The 12,750-nt window shown below is 37.1% G+C and overlaps 1 protein-coding gene across 2 annotated transcripts in view; it reads left to right on the plus strand.

The window, feature by feature from the left end:
- LOC110462622 overlaps window positions 1-12,236 on the plus strand; it is a 16,509-nt gene extending 4,273 nt beyond the window's left edge. The window contains exons 2-6 of one of the 2 annotated variants that reach the window (XM_021516663.1): window positions 5,905-6,077; window positions 9,641-9,958; window positions 10,074-10,186; window positions 10,364-10,423; window positions 12,101-12,236. In XM_021516663.1, the coding sequence (XP_021372338.1) occupies window positions 5,905-6,077; window positions 9,641-9,958; window positions 10,074-10,186; window positions 10,364-10,423; window positions 12,101-12,186 (750 nt within the window). In that variant the 3' untranslated portion in view covers window positions 12,187-12,236. Of the gene's footprint in view, window positions 1-5,904; window positions 6,078-9,640; window positions 9,959-10,073; window positions 10,187-10,346; window positions 10,424-12,100 lie in introns of both variants that reach the window. The other variant, XM_021516664.1, reaches the window with a different exon arrangement.
- The last annotated feature ends 514 nt before the right edge of the window (window positions 12,237-12,750 follow it).

The raw sequence follows: 12,750 nt of genomic DNA on the forward strand, positions 1-12,750 counted from the left end.
CATTTAAAAAATTCTGAAGTAAATCCATCTGAACCTGGGCTTTTATTATTTTTCATTTTACTTAAAGTTTTCCCTGCTTCCTCCAATGTAATAATACCTTCTAACTTTTCTGATTCATTAACATCTAATTTTGGAACATTGCAATGGGATAAAAAATCATTCAAATTAATATCTTCTATATCATCTGAATCATCATATAATTTTTCATAAAAATCTTTAACTGCATTTAAAATTTCATCCTGGTCAGATATTATCTCATTGTTTTGTTTCTGTAACTTAGGAATGATTTTGGAGGTATAATTTCTATTTTCTAAGCCCAAAAAATATTTTGTAGGTTTCTCCCCTTCCTCTATCCATTTTGCCCTTGATCTAATAATATTCCCCTTTGTTTTGTGTAACCTAATTGCTTCAAGTTCCTTTTTCTTATTTTCTAAGTCATTTAAATTAACATTATCTTTATCTTCTAATTCTTGTATAGTTTTTTTCAGACTATCTTCTCTGAGATTTCTTTGTTTTTTTATATAGCTCGAATATGAAATAGATTTCCCCCTTATTTCCATTAAAAGAACTTCTAAAAATAGCTGGTCACTAATAGTCAATTGTAAGTCTATGTCTGAAATAGTAGAGATACTATCTAAATTATAAACTGGCAAACAGTATTGAGTTTTTATTTCGTTAATAAGAGATTTTATTATATTAAGATATTCCATATCCTGTAACAAAGAATTGTTAAGTTTCCATAGCCCCCTCCCTCTCTTAAACTTATTAAATTCTATCTGAATTTTAGGAAAAGAGTGATCAGATTTATATCCTGGGTCTATTGAAGAGTTTTTAACACTAGAAAGCATATCATCAGAAATTAAGAAAAAATCTAGCCTGGCTTGCTTAACTGGGTTGCTCTTTCTCCATGTATACCTTCTACTGTCCTCATGTTGTTCTCGAAATATATCAATAAGACCAAAGTTTTCTACAATTTCACATACCTTTTCTCTAGCTTTAGGATTATTTATGTTTTTATAGTTATTGTCATAATCAATCTCAGGATTCAGAACTAAATTAAAGTCTCCACATATCACAACAGAACTGTTTTCGAAATCATCAATAGTCTCAGAAATAATATTGTAAAAACCAGGACTATCCTGATTTGGACCATATATAGTAATAAGAGTCATTCTTGATCCTTCAATTGTAATATCTAGAGCCAAAAAATTACCAGTATTATCCTTCTTTTCTTTGTGAACTTTAAACTCAAAATTATTATTAATACATATAGCTACCCCTCTGGCGTTAGATTTATAAGAGTTAAAAAACCATTATAATGATTATTCTTATGAACCCTCTGTATAGGTTATTGTAGATAAACCTGTAACCATTGCATTGACAACATATTGATAAGTGATTCTAACAAAAAATAAATTATCTTATATTTTTAATGTAGTAAAAGGGGTTGACAATGGTTAGATTAGATTATTAGCAAGACATATGCTACGTTTAATTTACTCGAAAAATCATATTGTTATGTCGACCTAAAAAGCATACCGGTATAGAGTATGGCGATAATTTTAGAGATAATCATCCTAACTCGGTATTGCCATCTTTTCAAAGAAAACAGGGTAGCTATCACGTGTAGGCTCAAAATAAGTTAGTACGGTTTTCATAAATGGTGCATAACATTAACGTGTCGTATACGAAGTAGAACAAATATTCAATTCAATGTAGATATATATATAGGATCTTAAATGAGTTTTCATTTCATATGAGATTTTATGAAACGAGTTTTAGGAGTATTTATTTTTGCGAGCCTTTGCGAGTGATCTTGCGACGGAGCACACGCGTTCGTTACAAATTAAATGTCTAAAATACACATATGCCTTGTGTATGTTTATGTGTGCTGTGACTCATATCAGTAAATCTATAGCATATGTGTCAGTAGGTCTATTGCATGTGTATTTCAGACATTAATGAACTCCTGTTGATCTGATAAATGGCAGGAGTGTTAAAGTTGTTTCCATTACCGGCATTGGCTATTTCAATCTGTGTGGATTGTGTACGATATCGCAGACCTTAGTCTTGTTTTGTTGTAATAAAAGTTTTAATATTGTCTTTTTGGCACATTTACAATTACATTGTCAAGCCCCACATTGCCCAGCGATATTTCAGCAGCCGTCATGTTTATTTCCATTGGATATTGTAGTTCCGGTCGGTGTTGTATCGATACGCTAAGATTTATGTCTCGTGGTGCATGGTATTTAAAGTCCCATCAACGACACAGCTTTCAAATAGCCTATGTAGTGACAATGCCATGCAAATGTTAATATTACACTAATGACATTCGCTGGATAACAGGCCGATTATGTGATAAAACTCTTTTCTTATATTCTGCTCTTGCTGTGGAATGTCTTAGTCTTAGATGCAGTGAGTCAAAGTACATATTTACTTCATCATATGGTTAAACCCTTTGCCTAGGGAATAAAAATCCATGTCCTATTAAACTTATAAGAAATACTACATTGTAAGTAATGGCCTACCTATTAAATCGGAAGTGTTCCGGTACACAGTAACGGGAAATGTTACACCCTGTATAACGTTACATATTTACAATGAGGCTAATCAAATCAGTCAAGTAAATTTTATTTAAAAGTCGGTACATGATGTAACTAGGAAAGCGGAGGTAGCAATAGATAAAACATAACAAGCATGCAAATCTATGACACTGTCATAACAGAAACATCGTTAAACGTATAACAGATAGGTAGTGTTATTCCAGAATGAAAAAAATCAGAAGAATTACTTCCGGCACGTACATTATGATAACAAGTATTTAAGCAAACAGTCGAAACAAAGTGTCTATAAGTGCCCCAGATCCTGAGCTTTCCATCCCTACCAGCGAGGTCCGCTCAGGTTCCGTCACGGCCCATCCTTGATGACCATGGCTAGTTATAAATAAAACAAATGAAACAAACAAGCATTGCCTGATATGTTGTCGAGAATATTGACGCACTAGATATATGTTAATATGTTTTTAATTTCCCAATATCAGTTTTCTGCAGAAGTTTTCCTTTTTGGTGCGAACAATACATCATGTAACCAAGGCCAGAACCTATTTGCGTCTATGCAAAATTTCATTATTGGCTAATCTCAAAATTTTCTGCTGGCCAGATTTTCTAAGTCAGAACTTATTGATATAATAATCATCATTGTCCACCTATTGAAAACATATTTTGACAAATTTTAATTAGTTTTAAAAGAAATCTAAACAAGGAAATGCAGCCATGCCGCTGTGCTGAATACCAAATCTAAAAGATAATAAAGTATTATGGGTGGTTTCTGGATAAACGTGTGCACATCAGTCTCGGTCATGTGGGGAAAAATTGATATTTTTAAAGATAAAATTCAGGTGGGGGGTTCCTGAAGCCCCCAAAAAACTCTGAATGAAATATCTCTCACCTTTGCTTGTGCCTTTTCCACGGGACATACAGACTTTCTGATTCAGAATCAGAACTGGATTCAGGGGCAATGTCACTAGGCCCATGACAAATGATGAAGTCTGATTCCGATTCATTAGAAGAAATGTTTTATTAGATTACGCTGTGGACAGGCTCTTTTTCTGTCTATTAGTGTCAAACATATATGATGCAGCATTCTTATTTCGCGCTTTAAATAAATGGGCTAAATCAAAATCTTTATAGTTTTAAGCGATTGGAGCAAATTTCATCTGCCTATGTCTTGTATGTTGCTCATTTACTCCTGACCAATTGAAGGTTTAAAAGATGAAATTAAACAAATCTGGGAAATGGTACAGTGCGACAGTGTATATATACTATAGAATCTAAACATGAAACGTATTGTTCAGATACATACTTAAGTACCTTAATATTGCCCGTTATTTTCATATACTTACTGATGTGATTAAATGTTCCATTTTCGGTACTCGGCAAGCTCAAACTTACAAGTGAACATGGCCCGACGTTACCCAGCTCAATGAGCTCTATAAATAGATACACCCGCTGATGATGCCCAAAACTACAGAAAATAGAAACCTAAAGGCATCGATTTTTTTCGTAATATTCAAGCATTTGATGTTTCAGAGAATTAATATGAAATATAAATATTTTTCTTAAAAAAACCCTATTTTTTATATCCAAGGGCTTCACGGAATGGATAGTTGTCAATGGTGACATGGCCGTAATTATTCTCACGATGGTCTTTTTAAAGCAATACGTTTTAGAAAAACCTCGATCCTATTTATGGATAAATGTTCACTTTTTTCTGAAATTCTTTGTTGTTTTCCAAGCGTGTACAACCCGACTGAATGCGACATCGGTATCGAACGAGTGTCAGTACTTACAAGATGTAACGAGCTGAACCGGGGAGACTTTAAAACAGCTTGCCTTCATTTTTAAGAATTTTCTTATAGGTGTGAGTCCATAAAATTGATTATTACGCTCTATTTTGCAACGAGTCACGTGTGAGTTACTTCCGGTGAATAGCAACTCGCGACCTTGGTTTACTGCAGAACACAAAACCGGCGAGCTTTACGGTTTTCCTTCTCTAATTTTGGCTCATTCGTCAAAATTGAAGAATTCAGCATAATTTAACGAAGAACGGCAGATTCCATCTCAAAGTACTCAAATGTCTTGTAATATCTCGGTATATTTTCGCTGTATTCATCTATTCATAATAACTGATCCTCTCATGACACCGGAAGTATACTCTTAGTTAAGTGTTCATCGATCTGTTTAATCCCGTTATTTATGACATCAAATTACAATTTTTGTTGAGGTGAAATTAAAAAAGCAATCAAAAAATATGGCGGGACGTTATCTCAGTTTATTGCACGTATTAGCGCCATCGTTTAAAGCATTCTCGTGATCAGTAGAGCAACCAAGATTGGACTCGCGTCATGTCGAATCATTGCGAAGGTCTTTTAAGTAAATTGGCCATGTAGGCAAAATATTCACCCGCCATGCAACTTGTCTGACTTAACAATTCTTCTCGTCAAATTTGACCTTTAGGATGTGTAATGACGGATAGACGGGTGGCTGGCTAACAGCTTTAATTATTCGTAGGGGTTTGCTATCATTTTTTGTAGATATTAACCGGGCTCAATTTCCCATAATGCTTTTATGCACGGAGAAACACCGAAAGTGGACAAAGTGTATTCTGACAAACTCAAAACACACACTTTAGTCCAGGAAAGTCACAACAGAAACAAACGCACCGCAACAGCAGGAAATTACCGTATACCAAAACACAAAACAGAACTTTTCAAGCGGTCATTTTTAAATCAAGAACCACATTTTGGAACAGCCTATCCACTCAAACCAAATCCTCCAAATCACTTGAAGTATTTAAAACTAACTGCAGAAACGATTTTAAACTACTAGTATAAAGCCAAAAAAAAACCTCTCTTTCGGCCTGATCTGGACATTACGACTTTCCCAATAAGCAATATACTACGATATGTAATTATGTTTCATCAGCGTATGTTACTATAACAGTATGGTTGACATATGTGTTGTAATGAAATGTAGTTATATAATTAATTACTCAATTGAAAAGCAGTATATATCAGTATTTATATATGGGGCAAAGAAGTAATTCCAACAGTGTGGACAAGTTTAGGTTGTCAAATTTTCGGAGCGATCCGCTCCTTTTTCAAGACACAGTGAAACAGAACAGTTACATGTACATATACATCATATTACAGTATTTATATATGTATACAATATATCTTTATAATGTATGTGTTTTGCATTATCTCTTATATTTGTAACGTATTATCCATGTTGTACAAACTTGTATATATGTTCTCGGCCATGTGTGAGAAGAGTCTGTGACTCAACAAGTTATTATCGAGTATAAATAAAGTCTATTATTATTATTTATTATTATATGTTATAGGTATTCCTCGTCTACCAAGTGACGACAGAAATCATACATATCAACTTCCTTAAGTACCATTTCTATCCAGTCCATCTTAACGACAAATGTGTGGCGACTAACAACTGCACCTCGAATAGACCCCAGAAAGGTTTTCACTGCTGTCCGCGTATAGAGGTGATACGCTTACGGGGGTACGTACACAGTGTGTTTAATTAAGGTTTGGTGTGTTGGGAAGTGTGGAGATGCGTGTACCTGTCCGCGTATAGAGGTGATACGCTTACCGGGGTACGTACACAGTGTGTTTAATTAAGGTTTGGTGTGTGGGGAAGTGTGGAGATGCGTGTAACTGTCCGCGTGTAAAGGTGATATAATTACCTTAATACGTACAGAGTGTGTTTAAGGTTTGGTGTGTGTGGAGGGTAAACATGTACGTGTCTGTCTACGTATAGAGTACGGGTGATGTACATATCGTACAGTGTTCTGGGGAGATATGTACCAATGGCCAGAGGGTATGCTAGCGTAATGTACCTATCACACTGAGGGTGTTCTCGGGTGATGTACCCATGGTACAGACGGTGTGCTAGGGAAATGTACCTTTCGCACAGAGGGTGTGCTGGGGTGATGTACACTGTACAGTACTTATAACACAGAGAGTGTGATGGGGTGATGTACACTGTACAGTACTTAAACCCCGGAGGGTGTGATGGGGTGATGTACACTGTGCAGTACTTATAACACAGAGTGTGTGCTGAAGTGATGTACACTGTACAGTACTTACAACACAGAGGGTGTGCTGGGGTGATGTACACGGTACAGTACTTATAACACAAAGGGGGTGCTGGGGTGATGTACACTGTACAATACTTATTACACAGAGGGTGTGCCGGGGGGCTTTACACTGTGCAATACTTATCACACAGCGGGTGTGCAGGGGTGATGTACACTGTGCAGTAATTATCACACAGAGGGTGTGCTGGGTTGATGAACACTGTACAGTACTTATAACACTGATAGTGTGCTGGGTTGATGTACACTGTACAGTACTTAACCCCCGGAGGGTGTGCTGGGGTGATGGACACTGTCCAGTACTTATAACACAGAGGGTGTGATGGGGTGATGAACACTGTACAGTACTTATTACACAGAGGGTGTGCTGGGGTGATGAACACTGTACAGTACTTATAACACTGATAGTGTGCTGGGATGATGTACACTGTACAGTACTTAGACCCCGGAGGGTGTGATGGGGTGATGTACACTGTGCAGTACTTATCACACAGAGGGGGTGCTGGGGTGATGTACACTGTACAGTACTTGTAACACAGAGGGTGTGCTGGTGTGATGTTCACTGTACAGTACTTATAACATAGAGGGTGCGCTGGGGTGATGTACACTGTACAGTACTTGTAACACAGAGGGTGTGCTGGTGTGATGTTCACTGTACAGTACTTATAACATAGAGGGTGTGCTGGGGTGATGTACATTGTACAGTACTTAAACCCCGGAGGGTGTGATGGGGGGATGTACACTGTGCAGTACTTATCACACAGAGGGGGTGCTGGGGTGATGTACACTGTACAATACTTATCACACATCGGGTGTGCTGGGGTGATGAACACTGTACAGTACTTATTACACAGAGGATGTGCTTGGGCGATGTGCACTGTACAGTACTTATCACACAGCGGGTGTGCAGGGGTGATGTACACTGTGCAGTACTTATAACACAGAGAGTGTGATGGGGTGATGAACACTGTACAGTACTTATAACACTGATAGTGTGCTGGGATGATGTACACTGTACAGTACTTATCACACAGAGGGTGTGCTGGGTTGATGAACACTGTACAGTACTTATCACACAGAGAGTGTGCTGGGGTGATGAACACTGTACAGTACTTATCACACAGAGAGTGTGCTGGGGTGATGAACACTGTACAGTACTTATTACACAGAGGGTGTGCCGGGGTGATGTACACTGTACAATACTTATCACACATCGGGTGTGCTGGGGTGATGAACACTGTACAGTACTTATTACACAGAGGGTGTGCCGGGGTGATGTACACTGTACAATACTTATCACACATCGGGTGTGCTGGAGTGATGAACACTGTACAGTACTTATCACACAGAGGGTGTGCTGGGTTGATGAACACTGTACAGTACTTATCACACAGAGAGTGTGCTGGGGTGATGAACACTGTACAGTACTTATCACACAGAGGGTGTGCTGGGTTGATGAACACTGTACAGTACTTATCACACAGAGAGTGTGCTGGGGTGATGAACACTGTACAGTACTTATAACACTGATAGTGTGCTGGGATGATGTACACTGTACAGTACTTATCACACAGAGGGTGTACAGGTGTGATGTACACTGTACAGTAATTATCACACAGAGGGTGTGCTGGGGTGATGTACACTGTACAGTACCTATCACACAGAGGGTGTGCTGGGGTGATGAACACTGTACAGTACTTATAACACAGATGGTGTGCTGGGGTGATGTACACTGTACAATACTGATCACACAGCGGGTGTGCTGGGGTGATGAACACTGTACAGTACTTATTACACAGAGGGTGTGCCGGGGTGATGTACACTGTACAATACTTATCACACATCGGGTGTGCTGGGGTGATGAACACTGTACAGTACTTATAACACAGAGGGTGTGATGGGATGATGTACACTGTACAGTACTTATAACACAGAGGGGGTACAGGTGTGATGTACACTGTACAGTACTTATAACACAGAGGGGGTACAGGTGTGATGTACACTGTACAGTACTTATTACACAGAGGGTGTGCCGGGGTGATGTACACTGTACAATACTTATCACACATCGGGTGTGCTGGGGTGATGAACACTGTACAGTACTTATCACACAGAGGGTGTGCTGGGGTGATGAACACTGTAAAGTACTTATAACACAGAGGGTGTGATGGGGTGATGTACACTGTACAGTCCTTATAACACAGAGGGTGTACAGGTGTGATGTACACTGTACAGTAATTATCACACAGAGGTTGTGCTGGGGTGATGTACACTGTACAGTACTTAAACCCCGGAGGGTGTGCTGGGGTGATGTACACTGTACAGTACTTATAACACAGAGGGTGTGATGGGGTGATGTACACTGTACAGTACTTATCACACAGAGAGTGTACTGGTGTGATGTACACTGTACAGTAATTATCAAACAGAGGGTGTGCTGGGGTGATGTACACTGTACAGTACTTATAACACAGAGGGTGTACAGGTGTGATGTACACTGTACAGTAATTATCACACAGAGGTTGTGCTGGGGTGATGTACACTGTACAGTACTTATCACACAGAGAGTGTACTGGTGTGATGTACACTGTACAGTACTTATCACACAGAGGGTGTGCTTGGGTGATGTTTTGCTGATGGAACGTGTACGAATCGAGTGTGAAGAGCTGATTGGAAGGTGTAAACATGGGATTGTTAGTGTTCAGACAACTGATTTTCAGTCTATGTACAAAATACCTCGATATAATTAATTATAGTAAGTCATTCCTTAAGGATACGTGTACCTAGGAGTTACAATATCAATACAAATGTGTTAGTCTATAATAGCGAGATGTGGGCAAAAATCCTAGTCTTAGCTATTCACAAACAAGTACAATGTAAATAAAATATCATTTATAGTTAGATATGAGTTATTGGTCCGATACAGAGTCATGCGTCAAGACATATATTAATTTGCTCCTTCGAACAGTGATGGAGGATGCACGAAGCACTTCTGTAGCGATACGTGTACGCAATGTGGCCGCGGTATACTACGGGGTATACCCAGCAGGAGATGTACGTCACGTCCAAAATACCACACGATGGACATCGACTTCACCGATGACGACACCAGCCATATGACGTTTGAAGTTAACATGACCGTTCCTAATTTATTCCTCATTATGGTCTGCGATTGTTATGAAATGTCAACCGAGAAAACACCAATGTTCCACGAGTGTCTGAGACTCAATGCTTCCGATCCGTTCCATGAGATACATTCTGTACCAAACGAATACGGATATTTCAAGTGAGTTTTTCTGTCTTAAAACAATATAATTAGCTAGTGTTACACTACACATTTATGTCAAAATATTTCATATTTATATCAAATCAGTAAATGTGTACCGATGTTTCCTTTGTAGTGTTGCCTTAAACATAACGCAGCACGTGCAGGATTTACCCCAGGAGCCTGTGGTGGAATCGTCTAGTGTTCAGACAACTACTGATGTCAAAGGGTTGTATAGTACTACAAATGGTAAATACATACAACCTTACCTTAAAATTAGAAATCTTAGTGACACGAATTATCAGTCCGTCAAACAAACAGCATTATAATGATTTAAGTAAACCATCTACCTACTTACTTATCTTTTGTCATAAAAGTCTGTAATGACGTTTTCCATCGTTTACTGTAGCTATCTATCCGTTTCAGAGATATTGCATTCAAAACAAAGACAAGACAAGGAGTCGGACATCCATGTCAATTTAATCGGTAATGTATGCTCTTTATTTTTGCTCTTATAAAATATATATCAAGCAATGCGATTGATCTTTGGACTCTTATACATTTAGTTTAGAATGGATGTCAAGATATTGTATATTATGGATTCGTCGCTTTTTGACACTAGATTGATCACTGAAATTGTCATTGTGTCGCCATTTTTAATTGTAGCAGGTTCAATTTTGCTGTACAACTTTATAATGTTCAATATGATAAAAATAATATGCAACAACGTGCAAAATGATACATAATTGGTATATATTATTTTTACATATTTAGTGTAACTGAAGCACTTTTGATTTTTTACCCCGAAAAACGTGAAAAATAACACAAATAATAATGAAACAAAAAAAGAAGCACACGGACCTCCTTTTTTGTGGCTGTTTTAGAAAGAGAAACACATTTTCTTTTGATTCATTAAATATTTAAAAAAAAGTTTAATAGCAGCACTTTATATATATCAAGCGTTTAATTGGCAAAAAATGGTGAAAAAATTAGTATTTTATCATTAAAATTTAGGGGGTAACTAAAATCGCCTTTCTGAGTAAAAAAAAAAAAAATAAGATTAAGATTGACTTCCATAATTTAAAAGAAAATGATATTTTTATCAATTCTACAAACATGCATACATATCTGATAACACACTTGGAAGAAAGTGTATGCATTGGTTGTGCAAATGGTCAAAACAAAACAAAATCACATTAAATAACATATTGTGTTAAATTGGTATCCATATAAGAAAAAAAAGTTAAATACAAGAAATGTTTGACATCTCAGAGGTGTATATCCTTAAGATACACGATAAAAGTTTTTTTTATTAAACATAAATAACAGATACATTCTCAAACGTTTCATTCGATAGGACTACAAGCCACAGTTACGTTAGGGGATGTTTAAGCTATGATATGATCACTTATAGCTAAATATTTACATTTGTGTTGCAGTGCCTCTAGATAACAGTACCAACAAGCATGTTTGTAGTAATATTAACAGTACTACATGTACAGTTACATGACCTCTCATGTCTGCAAAAACGGAATACATTTCTGACTTTTTGCAACTGAAATATTTTACATGGTATTTTTGTTTTAATTTAAGATCTACTATCAATTTTTAAAATAATTAATGCTTGTTAAACATGCTGGTAATATAAATTAAATTATTGAAAAACATGTAAAGTGGAACTATTTGTTTATTGCTCAACTGTGTACTTCGTCACCGTTGACAACGCATCATCTTTCCCGCGAAAAAGGCTGTTCAATTCATGTTGTTTTCATAACGATGTTTTGCTTTTTAACGTGAAAAACTATTTTTTTTTAAATTTCAAATAATAAAAGTAGATGCAATAGAACGTAAATATAAGGTTTGAAATGCATCTTTTTAACATTTATGAGGGTATGCAACACAGTTCCGTTCAAACATATTGAATATGTTTGAACGGAACTGCATTCTATCGATATTTTGGGAATTACCTTGCCGTATTTTCACAGCAACGATCATATAGATACATATATTTTAGGTAAGAGACATCTTTAACAGATTGGCGTGAACATCCTCTTCAAAGGCAAAACAAAAAAATGGAATCGTATTGTATGCGCGTTAATAGTAATTTTGTATATCTGATACAACATAACCTGGACATGTATGTGATGCTTGTCTATTTTCCAGGACTTACCGTTACCTGTGTTGCTGGGGGCCTGGCTGTCGGTGTTCCGTTGATGACACTGTTAATAGTAAACAAAATAAACAAGTGATATTTTTTATTTTTTTGGTGGAAAAACAATGATCAATGCGTTATTTATGACTGAAGTAGTCAGACGTCTGATCTACATGAATGCGCATGTGGGGCCTTCTGTAGAACATCAGGGAGAGGAGGGTCGTGTACGTCCTAAGTACATTTGGTATTTGTCTCGCTCTAAAAACGGAAGTCTTGTTGATATTGACATAATATCTGTCTAAATTGACGAAAATCACTAAACTGCTGTATGTAAAGAATGAATGTTTAACAATGGACAATGGGTAATCCGTAGGTTGGCGGACCAATTTCTCAAAAACACACCATTCCTCATTGTCCTTCGACAGAGGACTCAAAAATACAACAATCCAAATTGTCCTACGGCAAAGGACTCAAAAACACACATTTCCTCATTTGCCCCTGACATAGGACTGAAAAACACATTTCTTCTTCGTTCAACGACATATGACTCAAAAACATACCATTCCTTATTGTCCCATGACAGAGGACTCAAAAACACTCCATTTCTCATTGTCCCATGACAGAGGACTCAAAAACACACCATTCCTCTTTGTCCCATGAC

This window comes from Mizuhopecten yessoensis, unplaced genomic scaffold (genome assembly GCF_002113885.1).
Source record: "Mizuhopecten yessoensis strain PY_sf001 unplaced genomic scaffold, ASM211388v2 scaffold10813, whole genome shotgun sequence".
NCBI lineage: Eukaryota > Metazoa > Mollusca > Bivalvia > Pectinida > Pectinidae > Mizuhopecten > Mizuhopecten yessoensis.